General features: G+C 38.5%; 1 protein-coding gene across 12 annotated transcripts in view; it reads left to right on the top strand.

Annotated features, from left to right (window-relative positions):
• Positions 1–25645, top strand: part of ERC1 (ELKS/RAB6-interacting/CAST family member 1) — a 550857-nt gene that overhangs the window by 493639 nt on the left and 31573 nt on the right. For 7 of the 12 annotated variants that reach the window (XM_078075442.1, XM_078075441.1, XM_078075446.1 and 4 more), the window contains one exon: positions 12796–12984. In XM_078075442.1, the coding sequence (XP_077931568.1) occupies positions 12796–12984 (189 nt within the window). Of the gene's footprint in view, positions 1–12795; positions 12985–25645 lie in introns of those variants that run through there. The other 5 variants (XM_078075452.1, XM_078075449.1, XM_078075453.1 and 2 more) reach the window with 1 other exon arrangement.

Genomic DNA, 25645 nt, shown 5'->3' with positions numbered 1-25645 from the left:
TCATATAGTAAATATTTTGTACTTTATGAACCCTGTGCTCTGTCACCACTATTCAGCTCTGCTGCTGCAGTATGAAAGCAACCATAGGCAATGTGTAAATAGTGAGCATGACTGTGACCTAATATAACTTTATTTAGGTGCTAAAATTTGATTTTTGTATGATTTCTACATGTCACCACATGTTCTCGTTTTCTCTTTTTCAACCATTTGAAAATGTAAAAACCATTCTTAGATGATGGATTATAGAAAAACAGGCAGTGGTGTTAAATTTGGTCCACGGAGTATAATTTACCAACCTCTGGTCTGTTGCTTATCCAGTTCTTCTTTGTTGTTCTCATCACTTCCCATGCTGTTATCTTGCCGTCCACAGTTGTTGGTGAAGCTAAGCACAGATGATAGGGTTAAAATGTCCTCAGGGTCAGAATGTCAGCTAAAGTTATCAAGAATAACTTGTATTTTACATAGACTCAAATGCATTTTATAGATGATGAAACAGATTCTTGAAAATAATAATTGTTAATAATTATTGAAGGAGCTTACTATGTGGTAGACACCTGGGTTATTACAACCCCATAAAATTTACTATCCCCAAAGTAACTTGTCCTAGGTCTCGTAGCGAGAATGTTAAACCAATCTCCAGAGCCCATGCTCTTAACTACTGCACAGTATTGCTCTATAGTTCTTCACTTCCTCACAGAGTTACCAGTACAGTGCAAACATTTTATAGCAGATAATGTAAGTGATACAAATCTGTCTCCGGTGAGGGCAGCCTCTGGGTAAAAAAGCCTTTCTTCACTAGTCTTTGAAACTGGATGCCCCATAATTAACATGATTACCAGCCAAGGGCCTACATGCTCTGGCTACAGTATTTGAGTGAGTCATGTTTATGGCCACAGCCAGCCACATTGCCTTCCCTGGCACGAAAGAATGGAGGCTACTGTGTCTGCTCAGAATGTAGTGCTATAAGGCATGAGATGCCACAGCAGCTTTTGCCAGAGAAATATTCAAGTCGATAAGATTCTTACTAAAATCATAAGATACAGAGGACCACCTACATTACTTTAATTCCATAGCTAACTAGCAAAAAAATTCAGTGAAGTAACTAATATGAGGGCAGATAAGGCAAGCAGCCAGGCAAACAACTGTGCTTTCCTATAAGGTACAAGTTGTAATTGCTCCAAGAGACACTGGGATGCAGGAGTTCCAGTTCAGAGGAGCCTGGCCCCTGCCGATCAAACCATATAGTGCCTGGGGTTGGGGGCTGTTAAGTAACATGTGAACTTGATGCTTTATTCTCGTGCACAGAAAAATATGATTGTTTAGATGGGCATGTTAATGAAATCAGGGAAAGCTGAAAACCTCCCAGTACATAGAATGTACGGCATTGAACTCACAAGATAGTCTGAGACACAAATGTCAGCCTTAGGTTGGCTTTGCGGTATTCTTTGAAATGGTACATCTGGAAAACGATATGTGGATGGTTTATTAGATAGACAGATACAGAAGTATACCAAACCAAATGAGACCTTAGAGTTTAGATGAAGATGGCAGAGACTTTGCTTCCTGTGGATGATCTAGGGCTTTCGATTTCTTGCCAGCAGTAACATCTCAAATATAAGATTATAGCTGCTGAAGCCTACAAAGCCACAGAGTATGAAGAATCCCCCCAAGTTGTATTTGAGCAGGTTGCTTAAAGCATGGAGAGAGCTGTTCCTCCTGTTAGTTGCTGTGAAAGTCTGTGACACTGAAAGTATACTCCCTGGAAAGAGACCAAGGAAGAGCACTTAATGACATGAACAGATTGACACGGTGACACAAAGGTGTATTCTGCACTCTCTTGTCGCTTTTCCTCTTTGCTTGATCTTTAGAGTTTCTACTTCACTTTTTCATTCCGTTTCCTATTTTCTAAACACCGATAATGTGTTAGGTATTCTGATTATATCAGGAACGTGGTCTCTCTCCTTCGTATTTCCTCACTAAAACTGTTACAGATTTTGGATGTAGGTCCATATGTATGGTAGCTTTTTCATGAGGACTAAAAGCTGGGGCTGGAGCCTGGGAGATAAAACAAATATGAAGATTCTGCACAAACATAACTTTTTCCCCCACTATCAAGTCCCTTTACATCTATACCAGGAGCCTTCCTACTCTGTTGTATCACATTGCTTCACCTGCTTCAGTCTAGATGTACTCCCATTTCTGGGTCCTCGGAGCTTTCTCCCTTGGTCTGCTGGCACTGCCTTTTTTTACTTGGTAGTACTCTACTGTTTTTCTCTCAGGATCTGTCAGCTCGGTCAGAGTGCTTGTGTTGCTCTTTCTGACCACTCTGTTCCTCACATTCCACTGGGACTGCTGCGCTCTGCCATCAGACTTCAGAGTTGATCTTCAGTCGGCACTTAATGAGCCCTGTGTTGGATCAGAGAGAATCAGGGCACAGGGATCCTTCTTCCAAAAATTGGGTTATATATATATATATATATATATATGTATATATATATACATACACACACACACAAAAGCTTGGCTTGCCCCACATTACTTAATCCTGAAATCCCCTGGCTGTTAACTTAAAAACATGGAACATCAGTCACAACTTGTAGGATTTCTGGTATTTCTATGCTGAGCGTATTTTGTCATAGTAACGTTTTTATCCTCATAATAATAAAGCTTTGCTAAAGCATCAACTACTAGTAATAATGAAGTGGTGATATCTGTCAGAGTTTGTGTTTTGCTAAGAAATTTTCACTTTCAGAGAGGGGGGAGGAGGAGATTAATTCAGTGACTATATGGGAGGTTTTATTCTCAAATAAAGAAAATGGGTAGAGAAAACCATATTCCTAATTTTTGTTTTTCCCAAATCTTTTTTTTTCCCCACCCAAAGCCTGGATTACTCCCAAGGTAAAAGGAGTAATGTCTGGAAATCGTTAATCCATGGGATTTGTTCATGGTGTATAAAATTTTCAGAAAGAATTTGCTTTTTAAATATGATTTCCTGATTGACTATGGCAGACATAAATCCAGGAAGGACAGCTCTGTTGGAGCAGCCAAGATCCTTCCCACATTTTTTGGTGTATATGTGTGGAGTGGAAATAAAGATTCTCCATGTGGGTAGGTCAGGAGGAGAGAGAAGTAAAGGGGAAAGGAGAGAACAGTGATGCTGCTGGGGTGAAAGTAGGGGCCGTGCGCCCTGACCTCTCTTGGAATTCACTGCAAGCTCACTAGGATCCTAGCTTTATTTCAGTTTATAGTAATGAGAGAGAGAAGTTAAGGAGTCACCTTTTGTGCCTCCTCTCGTGGTACTGTTTTCAGTTCTTGAAGTTCAGAAACATACCCGTCCTCTCAGTTGGCAGAGTTCGAAGCTGTGCTCAAGCTGAACATAATGGCTAAGGGCCCTTTTACTCAGATCTTTCCTTCCATGTTGCTCTGGTCCCCCTCCTGCCACTACAAGCACATACACGTGCTTCTCATACACACCAGATCGCGTGTCTCTGACCTGTTCGTTTCCTGGTTATTTCTGACTTTAACATGAAGAGATCAAATTCCTCTACACAACTAGTCTTTCTCTAAAAAGCACAGATACCCATTTCTGATATTTATACACAGCTGCAGATACATTTATATTTTCCCCTGCATTTCAAGTGATAAGTAGACTCTCCTTCTCTCCCACCTGTACCCTCCTAGGCCATGTTTAATGAGGAGCCATGTCCACTAAAGGCTTCAGACACAGAACGAGTCCCTCAGTGGCCACAGCCTATCTGTGAGCATTCCGCAGTGAACTTCTAAATACCTCCATTCTCCTCTTGTGTTTGATTTGACACTAGAGTTGAAATAATAACGTGACTGATGGCAAACTATCCCATTCTACTCCTCCCAACTCTTTTAGGTTTACACACACACACACACACACACACACACACACACACACACACACACACACACACACACACACCTTTAACCTGACCTTGAAATAAGCTAATCACAGAACAGTCTCCTCCAGAGACTGGCCTCTGTTTGGGAGCCCATATAGAGATAAGCTATCCGTCTCATAGTTACTAGATAATCATACTTGGCCCTTTTCTTCTCTGTATTCCTGTAGACTGTGAGAAGGAGCCAGTGGATGTGTTCCCTGTAATGTAGATTCACATCCTTTGTTATGTCCTTGTTTATTGACAAATGTCAAGGTCAGAAGGTTCCTTTTGTTTAACCTGGGCACCTCCACTTGGCCTTCTCTTCCACTTCCCGTGCAATTGGTACATTGCATTAGAAAGAGAAGAAAATGAGATGTTGTGATATGTTGTTATTGTGGTTTGCCCAGCAGGCAACAAGCATGTTGCTATTTTTCAGATCCATCTGTCTAGCAGACAAGTAATAATTCCAAGAAGTGTTGTTGTGCTTGACTGCAGCAAACAATTATAGCAGGGGTACTTTAGGCACCAGCCCTCAAAGGATCAGAATGGAGTGTGAGTTACAATTCCAGCACTCAGGGATGTGCACAGGCATGCGAGGAGTTGAAGCCGCCATTTTTGCCTGTGGCCAACTGTCTAACTAGTTTTTTTCCTTTTAAATGCAGCATCAGCATTCATTTGGCTTGCCTGCTCAAAGAATGTGAGCCTCTCTTCTCCCTCTTCTGCCTCATTTTTCTCCCCCATACCTAGAATTGTTTCCACATAATTTCTCACTCATATGTGTATAGCTGTGGAGCTTTACTATAGAATGGGGAAGTCGTTCATCTGTTTTATCGTGTGCACACTTTTACGTGCACACACACAAATATTTAAACTCTACATTGTTCACTAAAATCCAATAAATGATTTATTGTGAAGAGGCAAGCCTGCGGCCAAGAACTGAATTGAAGATGCTTTCCCATCTTTATTAGCTCTTAAGAGCAAGGAAGAATTTTGGAACACACACCTGCTCTTAGCATTTCTTAATCTAGCAGAGTGGATGGCTTTTTTTTTTTTTTTTTAAGATCTTATTTATTTATTTGACATGGGGTGGGGGGGTAGGGGAGGGAGAAGCAGGCTTCCCGCGGAGCAGGGAGCCTGATGTGGGGCTCCATCCCAGGACCCTGGGATCATGACCTGAGCCAAAGGCAGACGTTTATCTGACTAAGCCATCCAGGCTCCCCGAGTGGATGGCTTTATTCTAGTTATCTTACTCTCTCATCTGACCACATCATCTGGGAGCCTACTATGTGTCCTCTTGATTGGTTAGCTTATGGAGTAGTTTCTGTGCCTCATAATTGTATTCTCTCCTCTTAATGTCCATTTATCTGCACTTCTTCATCTGCACATATTTGTCTGCCCCCTTATTGGTAAATGACCTTATTTTCATGTATCTTACAAGTTTCCAAATATTAAAGTAGGTACTTGAAATATCTACAGCCTTAACATCCTCCATGAGCATATAAATAAAGGGGCTCAGCAGATTTCCTTCCCTCACTAGTGGGCAGGCCCCCAACACTCTGCTATATTTGAGTAGCACTTATTATACTGCATAAAATAGGATAGGTTTTAACAAAATGGAGAATAAATAGGCAAAATATAGTTAGCAGCTCTATAGTTCAGATTTCAGGATTCATTTTATTCTGTACCCTGTTTCCTATCTCCTTACGACTTTGAGTACAGAATTTTTTCTCTCCGTCTGGATCAACAAGTAGGGGATGATTTGTTTTGTCTTGCTGAAGTGGTAATATATGCTTAAAGAAAAATTGACAACAGACTTCTGAGCTGTAAGACTAAGAGGAAATGATCACATGTTACTTTAAAAAATTATTCCCACTTTTGTTTGTACTTCAAAACCCATAGCCTTTTTCAGTTTTCATAGACACATTTAAACTTCAACAAACCATAAAGCCCTTTAAATCTGAAACCCTTGAAGAGAGTTTTTACTTTAAGAACCAGATATTTCTATTTGTGGTAAGATTTCTGATTAACATTTATTCATCTCAGTGATCCAGTGGTCCCTGGACCTGAACTCCTAGTGATAACCAAGTATTTACTATTCCTCTCCTTTACCCAGTGTTAAAGAAAAAAAATTATCAAAAGAAAAAAATTATCCATTCACTTTTTAAAACAGCAAGACAGACTTCATTCAGGACCATTGTGATAGGTATAGGGACCACTGCAATGGAGTTTTTCGGTGGGGAGAAAGATTGTGCTTAACAATCTTTGAATTGAATACAACAAGGAAAAGTGGAAATTTATAGCCCAGGAGCAGGGTGGGGGTCAGTGGATGGAGGCTTACTAAGAGGAGACATCAGGGAGAAGGGCACATTCTGGCTAAACCCTCCTAACAGGATCCTTGCTGAAGGCAGGCCAGAGTGATCAGACATCACCTGGAGAATGGTGGAGGATGAGGAACCTGATCAGATATTGAGGGTGATCAAATATCAGGGATGGGAGATTATTGATAAACCAATTTAGCAGAATTCTTGCTAAAGCTGGACAATGTAGAGATGAACACAGAAGCTCCAAATTTAGGGCCCAGTTGAGAAGAGAGTTCAGGGGAGCCTAACTAAAGTTAGGTTAAAGAGAGAATCTTTGTCACCAGTATATAGATAAGGTCATGAGAATGTTAATAGAGCCAGTCCAAATTTTTTATTAACTGTCATAATAATAGGTCATCCGTAGGGAGGGTGAGAAAGGGATTCTGCTTGCTATAGAACTCATATTTGAGGTACTTAGTAAATATTTATAACACAAGTAATATTCTGAATTATTTTGCTTTTGTCATGATTTTTATTTTTGGTTTGGAAGGTAAGTGTAAGACAGTCACATTCTATAAAATATGGGGAGTCAAATAGATATACATGAAAAGTAGTAATGAAGTGAGGGTCAGGATTTGGAGCCCTTAAGTTTCTTGCCTTTAACTTTAGGTTATCTGTTAATTTTTCCTGAAATTTTGGAAGTTTATTGACTTTACCACTAAAAGGAAGGCAGCTATGCTATTATAGAATTGTTTTTCAGTGACTAGTCCTCTAAGCAGAAACTAAGTCTAAAGCTATTAAAATTTTCCAGATTCTCAATGTTAACAATAAGGTTTGGTTTTTGATGGAGGTTATATAGGTATATTTTACAAACTGTTCTGAAGTTTTGACTTTTTTATAGGTTATTATGAGGGTGCAGACATGCTAGGCATATTTTTGTCCAAAGTATCTCTTGCCGGAGAAGTATCAAATGAAGGCCATTCTCAAATGTAAATGTATGTATTTTTTTCTGTTTCGTAGGGTTAAAAATGGGTAAGGACTGTAACACCAAAAATATTTAGGGAGTCCATTAAGTGTCCCTCTGTTTGGGCTTCAAATGAGAAGGCTAATTAAGAGGTTGGATCTCAGGGGTGCCTGGGTAGCTCAGTCGGTTAAGCATCCAACTCTTGATTTCGGCTCAGGTCATAAGATCAAGCCCTATGTCAGGCTCCACGCTGGGCGTGGAGCCTGCTTAAGATTCTCTCTGTCCCTTTCCTTCTGCCCCTCCCCGCCTCTCTAAAAAAAAAAAAAAAGGAGGTTGAGTCTCAGAGACCATTAAGAATAAAAAACTTGAATTTTATGACCTTATGTATGAAAACTAAGTTAAGCTAACCTTCACATCAAGGCAAAGAGGTTTATTTAGCAATTTAAGTGTTTGCCTGAAGTAAACTTCAAAAGTAAACTTAAAGATAAATCATGAATTTATGCATTTTAATTCTTATATACCCTCAACACATTAGTTCCACTATTTCATGATTTTTTTTATTTTTTTTATTTTTTTTTTATTTTTTTATTTTTTAAAGATTTTATTTATTTATTTGAGAGAGACAATGAGAGAGAGCGAGTACATGAGAGGGGGGAGGGTCAGAGGGAGAAGCAGACTCCCTGCCGAGCAGGGAGCCCAATGCGGGACTCGATCCAGGGACTCCAGGATCATGACCTGAGCCGAAGGCAGTCGCTTAACCAACTGAGCCACCCAGGCACCCTCATGATTTTTTTTTAAATGTAGACCAGAAACACACCTTATTCTTAGTATTCTCATCAGCTAAAACCAGACATGGCATGGCATAGAGACATTCACTAAATGTTTGTTAAGTGAATTAGATAACTTTTTAGTTTTCAATATATGTCATTTGATATGCAGTATATCTAATCAATGTAGGCAAAGTATTATGAGGGTTACTATATTTTTCAAACAACTCTATTCTTTCACCAAATAGCTGTATTTAAGTGAGAACATAACACAAAGCTCTAAACCTTTGTGAAGAGACTTAACACCATCCTTCATCTTTATGATCCTGGGGTATGTTATTGGTCAAGAAGATAAACTTAGTTATTGAGGGGGAAAAAGACTTTGAGACTAGAATGATGTATTTTATTTTCTTGTTTCCTTATTTACTTTTCAGAGTTTACTCTCTGCTGGGGCCTCTGGACAAGAATGCAATTAAGAGAGTAATGTCTCTGGGAAGTTAATATGTTAGTTGTTCTGGGACTTTCTTGATGTACCTACATGACAGAAGTATGATGGTAACCCAATGAGAAATCGCAACTACCACTAGCATTTATGCCGTTAACATATGGACAGTTGAACCTGCCTCTGAAGGCTTCAGCAGCAGATAGAAAGAAGAACAAAAAGATTTTGTAGCCAATTAAGGGCGGTCAGCTAGCCACAGAAGAATCATAGTAAATTTAAAAATAATTTACAAGGAACACAGTAAATTATCAATAAATGTTAGCTTTTTAAAAAATGGTATCTTCCAAACAACAAAATATTAGTTACCCCAAGAGCAAATACCTTAAGTCCCAAATAATATTCAGTACCTATCCATTCAGTCTTTATGATGTAGATATACCATTCGTTTCAAAATGAGTTCCTAGAATGTGTTACAACCAACTAACCCATACTTAGAGTAAATGTCTGACACGGAAACAGTAGAATGGGAAGAGAAAAGCAGGCTGTATAATGGACTGGTTTGGAGTCTTTCACTCTGCACATTCCATCCTCGTATTGAAGAGTCAAATGGTCTAAGAAAGTGTGTTCAGATATCATAGATAAATGGGTTGCAGAAATGGAATACTGTGGAATTTTCAGTTACAATCTACATTGAACAATACAGGAGCAACTCATCTGTCTTCCAAAAGACCTTTACCCATCTAATCTCACTTAAGTGGAAAGGAGGTTAAAATAAACACCTCAGAAGATCACTGTCCTCTGTCACCATATGTCATCAAACACTGACTTGTGAAGTCAGTTTGAGAACCTAGTACATAAGCAAATAAATCCTTGCAAGAAGAAACAAAGCTATCAGTACATCAATCAAAAGGTCTCTTCATCCCTTTTTACAATTTAAATTCTTTTCCTTAACAATTTGGTAAATATAGGATTGGGGGAATATTGCCATTTGGCATCATATTTGATACAAACAGAAGTTGTTTTGACAAGTTCATTTTTTAACTTCTTTTTGCCACAAAAGGTGTATAACTATTGCTCTGTATAGCTATAGAGCTAATGTGGCCTGACCACATTTCTCAAAGTTTTTGGTAGGACTTCTTGCCAATGTACTGAGGTTGTATGTGGACAGAAGACATAACTTATGGATCCTGTAAGGCATCCTCATTCTACTTTGCAAGTGTCCCTCTTCCCTCTTGAGATTAGGCAGGGGCAGTTCTACCTTGTGGGAAATGCAATTTCTTTTCTAAGTGGCCTGTCCAAGTCAGATAGAGAGGAAAAGGAAGAGATAAAGGCATTTCCCACATGATTGACGTGGTTAAATGTGTCCCAGAGAGGCCAAAGTGATTTTTTTTTTAGTGGGTAGATTTGGGAACTGTGCTATTTGGGCTGTTTCTTATGCTTTCACATAGTAAACTCTATGGGTTTTGTTTTGTTTTGTTTTGTGTTTTTAAAGCAATTCCCTTTGGCATGGAAAGAAAGGATAGACATCTGGGTTATTACATGGAATAAATCTTTATCCTGGAAAAAAATGTCAAATTCCATCATATTTTAACTTTTCAACTTGGACTTTGAAAAATTCTAGAGTGCAAAAGACTCACGTTTTTTAATCAGAACTTCAATATGAAATGCATTTAAATAAGCTTGAAATTTATCTTTGATTAAGAACAAGGACCTAAAACACAAATTTTTTCATCTCAAGTTATATAGTGGTGAGGTAGTATCTTTCTAAATTCCATTTACTTATAAGAAATTTGACTTCTCCATTACTACCATTTATCACATTGTCCCCTTCCTCTGTGGTCATACTTTTTTATGCCAGTTTGCCCATTCAAACATTCATTACCTAAGATATCAGCTTTTTCAGCCTTGCAGCCCAGATGTGATAACAACTATAGACATACACACACACACACACACACACACACACAGAATGGGAATAAGTGGAAATCCCAAAAGTGAACCCCCCCCCCGAAGTTGTTATCAATGTGTGTGTGAAAGAAGACAAGGCCAATCTAAAAAAAAAAAAAAATGTAAAATGAAATAGGACTGCATTGCTTGAAGGCCTCAGGGATGTGGTGTGTGGTAACAGAACCATGACTAGGCAGTGTAGTTACTAAAGTGCAAAGTGTACATTCATTTAAAGGAATACTGCTTTTAAATTGCTTTTAAGATTATGCTTTTTATAAAATTTTCTGCAGTAAGTATGCATTTGTGATCAGAAATAAAATACAATTCTTTTTGAGAGATTGATGATGTTTGTGAAAAGTTATCCAACTTCCTCACTCTCCAAATCCTCTGCTTTATTGAAACAATCCCTTCCTGGGCGCCTGGGTGGCTCAGTCGGTTAAGCATCTGCCTTTGACTCAGGTCATGGTCCCAGAGTCCTGGGATTGAGTCCCTCATCGGGTTCCCTGCTCTGTGGGAAGCCTGCTTCTCCCTCTCTCCCTCTCTCCCTCTCTCTCTTGCTCATGAATAAATAAATAAAATCTTTTAAAAAAAAGAAAGAAACAGTCCCTTCCTTCTGTGATTGGCAGTGTCAATATGTCTGTCATAGGTAGGAAAGGCCAGCACAGAACTGGTACCATGAGCCTGCTGCTAGGGGTCTCTTACAGAGCCCAAGAACCTTCCACACCAGCACCTAAGCGTTGAACCTTTATCCTTAAAGAATTGTGTATGTGAGTTTAAAAAATAAAATAATGCTAAGTTGATTTACTTTCTCTGGTTTGTATTTGAATTTCTATAATATGTAATACCCGATAGGCCTAAACTCTGAACTCTGATCTTTTTAATAAGCTAAAGATTATTTTAGCGACTAAGCTCTCAATTATTTCATGGAAATAACATCAGAAACAGAGGAAATGTGATTTATTTATAAAGCAACCATTAAAAACCATGTTTTCCAGGAATACGTGATGTTTGAATAGTACTCATAACATTAAATGGATAAGCAATATGTATCAAGGGAAATATGAAGTGTGATACTATTAAAAGCTGATTTATAAAAGTTTATAAAAAGACTTAGAAGAAAATCAATGTTGCAAATGTTAGTCTTGTTGGAACACTTATGCCTATTTTATTATTTCTTTTACACTTTTTTCCCCATATTTTTCAGAGTAAAATATGTATTGATTTCATAATAAAAAATATAAAACTGTGTTAAAAACTCTGAAAGAGAAACAAAGGAAAGCAGCAGGAGCGGGCCTCTGAGGAGGCCAGGGAGAAATCGGTGTCACTTTTGAAAGTAATACCAGTCCTTGTTTCTGAAAATGAAGATTATTGAGCTCCTTATTCATGAGGTGGGTCAGAGGTGTCCTGTGCATGGAAAATGCTAGCCCGGTGACATGCAACAGGTGCAGACCTCTGCCTTGTAAGCCCTGGGAACATTTTGAGAATTGCCAGCGTTTTGGTGGGGCTTCGCAGCTCTCACAGCTGCTGTGGATCAAGCAGATGCTGCTCTAACATTCCAGCATTCTGAGATGTGAGATCGGGCCCAACTCTTCCTCAGGCTTTGACCAACTACCAAGTACCTGACCAGAGTATTGTCATGAGGGCTGTCAGATGAAATTCTGGGGCAGAAGCCATCTGTCACTTAACATGTTTCCAAAGGGAGTCAAGGGATAGTTATTCATCCAGGGTAAAGGAAATAGCAACAAAAAAAAAAAAAAAAAATTTTTTTTTTTTTTAATGCAGGACTGTTTTTCAAGAAAAACATCAAACCAGTGTTACAACTGAGAGAATTTCAGAGTCCTTGGCTGTGAGTCAGGTGTTTGGTGTTATGTAAGGATTTATCAATCACTGTTTAAAAAGAATATCGGATAGCTCTGTGAAATGAATGAGGGGAGCTTAAGCCAGGATGAGGCAGATTTAGTAATGAGTTCACTCATCACATCTCATGGCCAAGAAAAACATGCACCTTCTCCAGAGACAGAATTTTTCTTCCATTCCAGGAGGTGAAGGAACACATGAAGTATATGTTGTCCAGGCTTTCAGTGAGCAAATTTCACTAGCAGTTTTTTATAACCACTCATAAATAAATGGGAAGAGAAATTGTGAGGTAACTGGAGTCTTTCTGTATCAGGAATGTCATCTCTGTAAAAACAAGTTAGTCGTGTGTTTAATCCCCTGCCTAAATACGAAACTCTCAGTTTCATGTTGATAGACTAAGCCAACATTCCCTACCTGTCTCCCAGAAATGGGTGTGACAAGTGTAAATGTGCAAGTGTGTGGAACTGTATCTTTTTATAATCCTGAAGATTTCAATGGTGCTTAGAGGAGCTTTAGTCTTTGGTAAGTTTTCTTTGACTTGGGAGGCATGAAGATATTTGAACTTCTTGTTTCAGAATGACCTTGACTTTCCTCAATTTTTTCACTTCAGATCATCCAGCCCCTCTTAGAACTTGACCAAAATAGAAGCAAATTAAAGTTGTATATTGGACACCTGACAGCCCTCTGCCATGACCGAGACCCCCTGATACTTCGTGGACTCACTCCACCAGCTTCCTATAACTTGGACGATGACCAGGCAGCTTGGGAGAATGAGCTGCAGAAGATGACCCAGGAACAGGTAAGTCTCTCATTTGAACTTTGACAAGACCCTGATAAAATTCAGCTGCTGCTTAGGTTGGGGCAATAGGAGCTCCCGGGGGAAGTTCAGTGTTCAGATTCAAGATTCTTAGCAACGGGCAGGTCTTCAATAGATAATAGGAATTACCATTTGCAACAAGTACCACTTTATTCTTCCCTCAGTGTAACTTGCTCAAGTATCAGAAAGGGCTGCTTAGAAAGGAGAGGGTTGGGGTGCCTGGGTGGCTCAGTCACTTAAGCGTCCAACTCTTGGTTTCTGCTCAGGTCATGATCTCAGGGTCTTGAGATCGAACCCCTAGTTGGGCTCCGCGCTCAGCGCAGAGTCTGCTTGAGACTCTCTCTCTCCCTCTCACTCTACCCCTCCCCCTGCTCGTGCTCGCTCTCTCTCTCTCTCTAAAATAAATCTTTGAGAGAAAAAAAGGAGAGGCTTAAGGATAGTCTGCTAACATGCCATACTTTATTTCATAAAAGTGATGACCACTAATAATTATAGCCACTGAAGGAAAATCTGAGTTAAGGATACTTGGATAATGGATTTTTTTTTTCTTTTAAGATTTTTTATTTATTCATTTGAGAGAGAGAGAGAGAGTTAGAGCACAAGCAGAGAGGAGGGTCAGAGGGAGAGGGAGAAGCAGACTCCCCACTGAGCAGGGAGCCGGATGCGGGGCTCCATCCCAGGACTCTGAGATCATGAGCTGAGCCGAAGGCAGATGCTTAACCCACTGAGCCACCCAGGTGCCCCTGGATAAAGGATTCTTGACAAGTCAGTAGCAAGTATCTACAGTTGTCTCTAGGGAATAGTGGGTTACAACATACTACGTTTTTAAGTGAAAGAACTATTAGATGAATTAGTTTAGGTGCTCCCCATGATACATTTTCTGCATACTATTGCCTGTAAAAATCCAATGATTCTCTTTTGTTCATATTGTGATTTTTTTTTTTTTAGTTCAATAAAGAAAGGCTAGTCTGGAGACAAAAACTGGGGATAAAAGAAGCAGATAGGGGCGCCTGGGTGGCTCAGTCAGTTGAGTGTCCAACTCTTGATTTCGGCTGAGGTCATGATCTCAGGGTCCTGGGATCAAGCCCTGAGTTGGGCTCCCTGCTCAGTAGGGAATCTGCTTCTCTCTCTCCCATTGTCCCTCTTCCCCCCACTCATGCTTTGCGAGCTGCTCTCTCTCTCAAATAAATAAAATCTTTTAAAAAAAGAAAAGAAAGAAAAAAATGGATGAGGATAGCTATAGAGAGCAGACATGGAGAGTGAAGGAAAGAAAGATTGAATAAACACAGAAAAAGAGAAATAGAACAGTTTCTAAAACATTAACTCTAAGCCCCTTTAGTTCCTAGTTTACAGAGGGGTTGATGATATCCCTAACTAGGCCACGATTATACCAACTGAGAGACTTAATTGTATTCGTGCTGTAAATTTACTAAAATTCTCCGGAATTTTGAATCTATATGCTATTTTCCAGCTAAATCCTTGCTATTTAACACTGTTTGTTTACTCATGATGTGTGAAGGAAAATTGTGTTAAATACAGACACTTCCATGGTATGACAGCAATGTCAACCCACAGATCAAGAAGTGCAGACTGGAGTCTTAGAGCTGTACTTACTTCTCCATGGTATGGGTATTGCCTTAGTAGACATATTTAGCAGCCTAATTAGTTAGCTACTTTACTTATTTGATGAGTAAAGGTAAAGCCTACTTCTCAAATTTAGCATGTTGCCATAGAAATTTTAAATTCTCTCTTCTTGAAAGAGGGAGGAAGAATGTAAAGGACAGAATGAAATTGGATTCCTAATAGCTAAAGGACATTAATAACCATGTAGTGAAAATGCAACTGAAAACCCACTGGAAGCGGAATGCATGCCTAGTTAATTTCAAAAACTTTTACTTCAAAATTTTACAGAAGAACGGGGCTTCTTAGGGCGCCTGGGTGCTTAGTCGGTTAAGCATCTACTTTCAGCTCAGGTTATAATCCCCCAGGGTCCTGGGATCGAGCCCCGCATCAGGGCTCCCAGCTCAGTGGGGAACCTGCTTCGCCCTCTGCCTGCCGCTCCCCCTGCTTGTGCGCTCTCTCTCTCTCTGTCAAATAAATAAATTAAATCTTTAAAAAAGAAAAAAAAAAAGAACAGTGCTTCTTAAAGCACTGACATAGTGATATATCAAAACCGAACTGGCATTAAATTATTTCTTTGTATAACAGGTTGTCTTTGAAATGAAAAAAGTATTTCTGCTTAGTTATGTTTTCAAATATGCTTGAATGAACTTAACTCAGTTTTTCTAAGGGAAAAAAAATATCTCCAGAGTGAGACCAAAATAGGAAATTTCAAACTAAGAATTTTTCAGAAAGCTTTAAATAAATGAAACCAAGAATTCATTAATCGGCTTGCCATTATACATTATGTTACAATCAAGCTACAGTAATCATCAAAAGAGTTTTGCTCACATACCTGAATTGTGTTAATATGTTTCTTCTTGACTGAGAATGTTCTTCAGTCACTGAAGTTATTGCTTGAGGTGTGTGAAGTTGTGTCTTTAGCAGGCTTCCCTGGGAACCCTGAGAAACAGGGGACTTAGGTCATCTGTAAAGGAATACAGCAACTAACACCACCTTCTGTAAGCTTCTCCTTGGCTGCTAAAGATTGGTGGAGAAACCAACCAATTTTCTGCCAGCTCACCACAAGTAAGAATTTAAGGGGACAGTGCAGGCTATTGAGAAAGATGACCCCTAGTACTACAAAATGATTGGTCCATGAAAGTATTATGATCAAGGTTTACTTTAGTTTTTGAAGCCGAAGAAACATTAAGACCCGAATCATTGCCAAATATGCACATTGGTTTATTTTGTGGGTGTGTGGTGTGTTTACATTTTTGTTTTGGGGGATGTAGAGCCCTCTGCTGCTGACATTTGTGTTATCCAACTCTGTGTGTCCTGTGCCTTTCACTGCCACCTGCCACCACCCCCCCCCCAATAACACCCTCATGAGGACAGGACAGGAGCCTTGTCTATCCCAAGAATAAGAAGAAGACAGAATGGATAAATTCCATACTCCTTATCCTATCCTACAAGGCTTTCTTTCATTAGCCTGTTTATTAAATGCACATCTCTTCTCATCCTAGCCTTGAAGCATACCCAACCACTTAGTTTTAAACTACTTAAAGTTTTTATACTTCTGACCTTTTCTCATATTGATCCTTCTGCCTAATATGCCCTTCCCTACTTTGTCTCCTGGGCAATACCTAAATAGGAATCTGAGCTTTTAAGCTCAGCTCAGACATCATTTCTTCTATGTATCCATTCCTGAAACCCTAGGAAGAATGTGCCGCTCGCTCTTTAAGGTTTCTGTAGTACCTACAACACATATACTTACTTGTTTTCATATCTGTCTTTCCATTCTAGCCTTTCTGTCTGTTAAAGACATGAACTATATAATTTTCATCTTAAAATTAGCACCACATCAACAAGTACCACTTGCTCAGTAACTTAAATGAGTAAGTGAATTCTAGTGAGTTCTGCATAGCTTATTAGTTTGTATTTCATATTTGAGATTCTTATTTCTCCAACAAGGAAAGTTTCTTCACTGCCAGAACCATGTCTTATATTTCTAAAGTGCCTAGCACAGTATTATGTGTATAGAGAATGTTTAGTATATATTTAGCTGATTATTTATCTATTGGACAACCCAAGACAGTTTCCTCAGTGCCATTCAGTAGCTTTGGATAAGCTTACTATTGATGTCAGGAACCATTCAGACTCATCCTGAGTCGTAACCCTATTATCTGCAACTGCCCAGCCTATAGAAACATAACCTTATATCTGAAGATTTACCAGAATTGTTTTGTTTCCTTTGCCTTTTTAGAAGCTGGCTACCGTACCAGCTAAACTTACAGATTTGCTTATTTTTCTTACTTACTGGTTTTTGTTTTATGTATCCTGAAGCTCTGTTATTGAGTGCATACACATTAATGATTATTGTGTCTTCTTGATGAATTGATTCTTTTATTATTATGTGACAGCAACATAACCATTCCAGCTTTCTTTAGGTTAGTGTGTGCATGGTATATCTTTTTCCATGTATTTGCTTTTAAGCTATCTGGGTCTTTATATATAAAAAGAGTTTCTTGAAGATAGCATATATTCCACCAGCACCGGGCACAGGTCTAAGAGACAAGGCTATCTCTTCCTCCTTGGTTCCAGAGGGCAGGGCTACCTCCTAGGTTTCAATAGACCAGGCTATCACCCAGGGCCAGAGGGGTGGAGTTGCCTGGGGGACAGAGCATCCCGCCAAAGAGGATTATTCTTGAGCCTTAAAATCTAATGGAGTTTACCCTGCAAAGTTTTGAACTTGGCTTGGGACCCATGACCCCTTCTGGAATAGGAATGTCTAACCTGTGCCTGTTCTACCACTGTATTTTAGAAGCAGATAATTTATCTGGTTTCAACAGGTTCACATCTAGAGAGGAATTTTTGCCTCAGAATGAATCATGCCTTGAGTCTCATCCACATTTGATTTAGATGAGATTCAGGATTTAGAATTGAGGCTGAAATGAGTTAAGACTTTTGGGCTGTTGGGAGGAGGGTTAATGTGTTTTGCATGTGAGAAGCACATGAATTTGGGGGGGTATGGAGATGAGGTATGAGCTGAATTATGTCCCCCCAAATTTGTATGTTGAAGCCCTAACTCCCAGAATGTGACTACATTTGGAGATAGAGCCTTCGATGAGGCAATTCAGTTAAAATGAGGCTGATAGGGTGGGCCCTAATCCAATCTGACTGGTATCCATATAAGAAGAAGAGATTAGAACCTATAGAGAGAGATGCTAGGAGTATGTAATCACAAAGGAAAAACAAACATGTAAAGACACAGAAAGAAGGCAGTCATCTGAAAGCCAAGGAGAGAGACCTCCGAAGAAACCAACCCTGCTGGGCGCCTGGGTGGCTTAGTTGGTTAAGCGACTGCCTTCGGCTCAGGTCATCCCAGGGTCCTGGGATGGAGCCCTGCATCAGGCTCCCCCTGCTCTGCGGGGAGCCTGCTTCTCCCTCTGCCTCTGCCTGCCACTCCCCCTGCTTGTGCTCTTTCTCTCTCTCTCAAATAAATAAATAAAATCTTTAAAATAAAAAAAAAAGAAACCAACCCTGCCAACACCTTGATCTTGAACTTCTTACTTCCAGAACTGTGAGAAAATACATTTTTGTTGTTGAGCCACCCAATCTGTGGTACTTTGTCTAGCAGCCTTGCAAACTAATATGCCTTCTTTTTGAAAGATACTCTTCTCTGGATATAGAATTCTAGGTTGACTATTTTGTTTTTTAATACTTTAAAGATGCTGTTACATTTTCACCTGGCTTCCATAGTTTCAGATGAAAAATCTTTTATATTCATGTATATATTTTTTCTTGGTCATGTTCCTTTTTTACCTGACTGCTTTCAAGATTTTCTTTTTATCTTTTGTTTTCAGCCATTTGAAAATAATGTGCCTACTTGTGTTTTTCTTTATATTTCCTGTTTGGACTAAAATCCTCTTTTGGATCTCTGAGTCTTTTGGATCTGTGTTTTGTTGTCTTTCATTAATTTTAGAAAACTCTTGGCCATTATCTCTTCAAATATGTTTTTGAGGGGCGCCTGGGTGGCTCAGTCATTAAGTGTCTGCCTTCGGCTCAGGTCATGATCCCAGGGTCCTGGGATCGAGCCCCACATCGGGCTCTCTGCTCAGCAGGGGAGCCTGCTTCTCTCTCCTACTCCCCCTGCTTGTGTTCCCTCTCTAGCTGTCTCTCTCTGTCAAATAAGTAAATAAAATCTTTAAAAATATATATATATGTTTTGACCCTTTCTCTCTTCTCCTTCTGTAACTACAGTTACATATTTGTTAGAGCATTTGTTCTTGTCCCACATCTTTTAGATGTCTGTTTTGTTTTGTTCTGTCTTTCATGTTATATTTAGAGATTCCTACTATCAATTTGGATAATTTCCATTGATCTGTCTTCAAGTTCACTTGTGTTTTTTGTGTGTCTCATAATTTTTTTTATTAAATGGTAAATATTATATATGAAAGAATGGTTGAAACTGAGGCCAGGAATATTTATGTCTGGAAATGGGCATTCCTCTTGCATCAGACCATTAGCACTGGGGACTGAGTCACGTAAGTCAGTAATTGAGCTGGACTTGAGTTTTGTTTTTGTTATAGTTACCTTCACTGTACGACAGGCTTCAAATTTTCCAGTGAGTTACCACTATCATGTCTTTAATATAAGTTTAGGAGTATTGATTTTTTTGTTTTCCTACTTTGTTCTCAGCTTTCAACAGGTTCCCCATGCCTGTGTCACAGAGGGCTCTTTCTGTATGCTCTTGCCCTTCTCCAAGTGGCAGACTGCTTTTGTTTCTCAGTCCAATACTCATGGTGGTGCCAGGGGAGGTTTCTTCAGACTCAGTCTTAGGCAGCCTCAGTTTCAGTGTTCCTGCCACATCCCAAGAGACAAAGAATTCTCCCTACTCTTTCATGTAAGGTCTAGACTGCAGAAAGATTTCCTGCCCTTCCCCAGTAGCAGCAGACTTCTGCTTTGAATCAGTTCAGAATATGAGGGCATAGTGGACTTCCGGTCTCTTCTCTGGTGATAGATTTCTTTACCTAGCGTCAATGCAGGAGGTAGGATGGATTTTTTACTGCTGTAGTGGGAGCCAGTCTTTGCCTAGGAACAGGGGTCATGCAGGTTTCCTGCTCTGCCCCCCGCAGCACATAGCTTTTCTTGTCAAAGCAAGGTCAGGCTCTAGCACTGAAGGGTTTTCTTGCCTTCTCCAGCACATGATTTTTGCTTTATATCAGACAAGAGTCCAGGGTGCAAGTGCATCTTGGGTCCTGTCTTCTCATGGCAGCCACAACCATTTGTGCTCCAGCAGGGCTTAGAGTGTAGATAGACTTCTCTAGTGCTACTGCTCTACCCTCAAACCTTGCCAGGCCCCACATTCCTGTACCATAGAGGGAGGACTATCTCGGGATTCCTGCTTTGCCCCTTATCTTTCTAACAAACATACTATGACATCCAGTAGAATTATTAGGAAGTAAAGTCTTACCATTGGATAGAATTCTGTAAGAGTCCACTTGGGAAATAGGAGGATTGATATCATTTTTATTCCTGCTGCTGCGTAAAGTTGACAGAACTGGCATTGACTTACTCTAATAAAAGCATCCCTTTTTTGAAAGGTAGAAGATTATGTAGACCCAAAGAACTATTAAGGTTTTTTTTTCAACCTATCAGACTTAATAGGTTGGTAGCTTAATGATAATTATAGGATAGCTAGGTGGCAGAATGTGATAAATTCTTTCTAGGCTCTGCCTTGAAACTGTTCATAGCAGTGACTTTTAATTTCTGAGTTTTGTAAGTCTGCCCCCAAATTTTATACTCTCTGGAGCTGTCTTTGGGTGTGATATATTAGTTTTGATTGGATCAAACTTGATAGATGGGTACATGGATAACAGGCAGGTATATATATATTAGTACCACTGGTGTCAGCCTCATGGGAGGTGATAGTTCCTCGCTATTTTCAGTTACTCTTTTACTAAGTCTCTGCCCGATGAGCCCCCATCAACCTTGGAATTTTCACTTGTGCTAAAATCTTGAACATGAAAAATTCTGACCCTATATCTCTAGGCATACTGGGCTTTCTTAATTTCAGGCTTCCCATCATTCTATATCCATGTTGTTATCTTAGAGAGTAGTCTTAAGTATATATATTTTAGGAATCATAAAATTTTTTTGCAGAAGACTGAGAAAACCTATAGTTGCCATTTTTCATATTATATATATTTAGTTGCTGTTTTGGTCCATATGTTCTTCTCTGTGTATGATTGTATCAAATTATTTTTAATCAAATATTTTAAGCATTCAGAAAAACTATAGAGATTAATATAACATCAGCTTTATACTCAGAATTAACAAATATTAGTTTGTTATATCTGCTTCAGGGTTTTTTTTAATGCTAAATATAGTTAAAGTCTTCATACCTCTTCTCAATTGCATTTTTCCTTTTTCATCTATAGTGGCAATCGCTATCCAAAACTGGTGTGCATTTTTGCAGTCCACGTTTTTACCTTTTTAATAAAAAGCACATATTTGTTTCCATAAATAATATGCAATATTGTTTAGTGTGATATAAATTTGAAATAAATGGTATCAAACTATTTAGGCTATCTTTCTGTTGATTATTGTTTACTGAACCCAGGCCCTCTAGTCACTTAGTATTGGAAAAAGAGACATTGTTGAAAGTATAAATCTTACACCATTTTACATACAGTTCTGGAGCCCTAAAGAAGCTTTCTTTGAAAAAATAGATTGAGGTAGTGTCAAAGTAGAATGCTATTATGGTACAAAGTGGCTAGCACTAAGAAAAAGTTTTATTAAGTTCAGTTTTAGATTTGAACATCTTCTCTGTTTATTTTAGTCCCGTGTTTGACCACTGTTTTTATCTTCCAGAATCACAGCTCATAATGACAATTCCAGGTCTGTGTTTCCCACACTACACTTCTACCCACTTCTTCTGCATAAGGTGCCTTCATTTCTTTGTCAAGCCCTCTTGCCAGCTCTTGGGCAGGAAATCTTGTTAGTGTCTCCCTGAATCCAGCATTGACACTAGCTAACATACGACTAATAGCTACTCAAGGAGTTGGTTCTTGGGGCAAGTAATATAGAACCATGAAAACTGTGGGGAATTGTCAACTAAAACTTGTCAGTATATGCAGACAATTAGAGGCTTTAAGTTTTCAGACTTACTTATTTTCGTTGAGCTCAAGAATTTGGGTCTTGGTGTATTTGGGAGGGATAACAATGAGTTTAACCTAAGTGTTATGTATGTCTTTAAAAGGTTATATCGTACATATGCTACATACCATCTCCTTGGTTTCAGAAAGATACAACACAAAGGTGGGACACTCCAGATATTTGCAGGTGCAGATACTAGAAAGACCATACCCCTATGTGTAACCTTTCTCATAGCTGCAAGTGATTGTGTTCAACTTTACAATGAGGTGAGGAAACATTTATAAGTCTCCAGTGGCTCTCCTATTCATACACTTCTGTGTTGTATAACATGATTTCCCTGCAACAATGAACAACTTTTCAACTTGTCACCAGCACAATGGCTCGTAGAAAGTGAATGTGGTAACCAGCTTGGAGCATAATATTGTTCATGGGTCAAAGTACCCTGATTTGAAGAAATTGTATGCATTGTGATTTACACACACTGGCCAGAGTCAATATAGTCACCAAAGACTAAATAGATTCGTTTGGGAATACCTACGGTTAATTGTATACACTTTCAAATGGATATATGCAGATTATATTTTGAAGACTTAGTATTTGGGTCCTATTCCTTTGGTTTTCTATCTCTATGCTTTACCAGACATACATTGTTCAAATAGTGAATTTAACGCTACTTCATCTCTAGCTGCAATCTTGTCTAGGTCCGACAACCAAGTAAATTTGGAACAGGTCACATTTGAGATAGTTTATGGCCAAAGAAAGCTTGTTTTTAAATATCTTGTATACACGAAAGAACCATTATTTTACCTTTGAGATAATTTTTTCTAGCTCACATTATATTATTTTTACTTCTTATCATAAAATTAAGAAGTTATATTCACAATACTATATTATTCAGCTTTGAGGTTAAAGGGAAGCATGTTCCAAAAGGATGGAATGAATAATCAGAAACTCAGTTCTAAATCTTAAAATACTCCAAATTTAGTGAGTAGTTACCGAACAGTGCTTCTCTGAAGGAACAGAGAATATCAGAATCTCCTGAAGAACTGTCCTCTATTCTGCGTTCCCATCTTTGTGATTCTAATAATCAAGGGGAAATGAGATTAGAGAAAAATAAGGTGAATCCAGAAGTGAGTTCTCAGGCACTGTCAAGAGAGAAACTTGATTGGTTATGCAGTTTGTAGTGTCTTACAAGATTAAAACAAATCAGGAGTCCCCATGGGTCCTGACCTAGGATCAAATTATAAGCCACATCTTCAACATTCTTCCAGTATATACAACAATGAGTTTTATAGGCTTTTTAAAAACACCTCAACAATATTATAACATCAGAGTTCATTTAAATAGAAATGATTTTAAGGAGATTCTAAATATTGCTGCCCAAGTACTGATATTCAGGACTCCTTGGAGACATGTCTGAGTCTAACGCTGTGTGTGGTATAGTACAACATAAATCTAGAACATCTTACTATACCAGAAAGTAAGGAAGTGTTCCAAGAGTGGTAGAATATGTCAAAAGGACATGGGGCTTTCAATGGCAAAATTTTGAAGAATTTGAACAGCAAAATCAATATTGATAATAGCAGATTATAACCCATTGAATAAAATAGAAATCTGTGAATCTGTACTGGTATAAAGAAATGAATGAATAAACAAATGGGAGAGAAAGGAAAGCCGTATCGTATAGGAGAATGTGAGCTGATAAAGGTGGAAGGAATGATGGAATTAGAGAATCACTATTTGGCAACCATCATAGTAATAACTGCTTTGGGCAAGAATCATCAAGAAATGTGAAAACCAGTAGGTAAAAGTTTGTATTTGCATAGTCTGAAAGTATCTCTTCACAAATAAAGTATTTCACTTGATTAGCATAAAACTCTTTTAGTTAATTTACATTGGAAAAACCTAATAAATATCATTTAACCCAAATGACTAAAGTTAACATCACTGGTAGTGGGACAAATCAATATTATATGTTTTCTGATAATATGCACTGAGAAGAACACAGGTATATTTCTGCCAGACAATATATAATCTAAATTTAACAATTAGGAAACATATACGAAGTTACATATAGATATACTGAATGATAAGGCAAAGATAATAAATGTTAGCAATTAAGTAATCTGGGTGAAGGATTGAACAACTGTATTCTTGCAATTTTTCTGTAAGTTTGAAATTATTTCGAAATAAAAAAAATTTGGGGACGCCTGGGTGGCTCAGTTGGTTGGGCGTCTGCCTTCAGCTCAGGTCATGATCCCAGGGTCCTGGGATCAAGTCCCGCATCGGGCTCCTTGCTCGGTGGAGAACCTGCTTTTCCCTTGATTGCTGCTCCCCCTGCTTGTGCTCTCGCTCTCCAACAAATAAATAAATAAAAATGTTTAAAAAAGTAATAAAAAACAAAACAACAACAAAAAAATTTTTTTAATTTAGGTCAGTAAATATGGGGTTCAGATTTTCATCATCTTGTGAAAATGGAGATGCCTAAGAGTATTGAAAATATTAAGAAGCCTAGACAACTCTAAAATATTACCTTTAGGCAGCAACAAGATGATACAATCAGTTACAGAATGAACTTTTTGTATATTGACTGATTCAGTGTTACGCCATCACCAGTGGGGTAGACATTATAAGAAGGCAGTTTTTAGTTCAACAGAAAGAAAAACTTACTAGATCTGTCAGCAAAAAAATGGACAGCCATATATGAAATCAGTTCTTCATTGGAGGAGAAGCTGCTCAGTTGGGTTGTAGGAGGAATTCAGCATTGGAAGATGATTTGAGTCAGATTATTTCTAAGGTTGGTTTTTCCCCCCCAACCCTGGTTGTCTATTATTCTAATGTAAACTGCCTCCCAAAATTTTAGGACTGTATTTGAATGTGACATTGTAGGTCAAACAAAAAATAAAATAAGTAGAAGACTTAAAAAGAGGAAGATAGAAATATTTTAAAAATAATTGTTTCAAAAGAGCAGCTGACATAGAAAAATTAAAGTCACAGAATTCAATTACAGGGTGAAGGCTTTTGTCTAAATGGTGAGGAGGCCCATGTTTCTCCTTTTTTCTATTTCTTCTGAGAGCAAAATGAGAGAGTATATTAAATTACAAAAAGAACTATTTCAGTTAAACGGAGAAGGATCTGTGAACATGGAATAAATTCCAAAGAGATATGGTAGAATTTCCTTTCAGAGAGATTTAAAAACTAACGTTGAGTCCCAGACATTTAGTGCCCCCGCCCTAACCCCATCATAACTTGTCAATATTGTGCCCATTTGATACAGATCATCTCATGCTATCAGTACATATATATGGCCTATATGTTGAATGATTATTTTTGAAAGTGAAACTTTCATTTTTAAAACTTTAATTAAAAGCCCTGGAATTTTAGTTAAAGCCAGTGTTTTTGGTTCTAAGATTGTGCCTTTGTAAACAAGGATTAGCAATGGGTAGTTGTTTTTAGGCCTTAATAAAGAAATGTGTTTTAATTTCAGATGTTAGCCCAATGGCACATATATAGCTAAAAGTACCCCCACTTTAGCAGGCATAGAAACATAAAACACTACACATAAGAGAAAAAATGAAAAAAAATTGGACTTTATCAAAACTTTAAACTTATGTTCATCAAAATGCTGGGAGAAAATATTCACAGTGTGTGTGTGTGTGTGTGTGTGTGTGTGTGTGTGTGTGTGTGTGTGTGTATGTGTTGAGCAAAGGACTTCCATTGAGAAGATATTTTAAAAGTCCATAACAAAAAGACAAAACAATACAATTTTTAAGCAGACAGAAGACTTGAACAGACACTTCACAAGAAGAAGGTACACAAATTAGACACATGAAAAAATGCTCACACAAATGAAAGCCACAATGAGATTGTACCACAATCCCAC

The sequence above is a fragment of the Halichoerus grypus genome, chromosome 6 (genome assembly GCF_964656455.1).
Source record: "Halichoerus grypus chromosome 6, mHalGry1.hap1.1, whole genome shotgun sequence".
Lineage (NCBI taxonomy): Eukaryota > Metazoa > Chordata > Mammalia > Carnivora > Phocidae > Halichoerus > Halichoerus grypus.
This window is presented reverse-complemented; position numbering and strand designations above follow the sequence as displayed.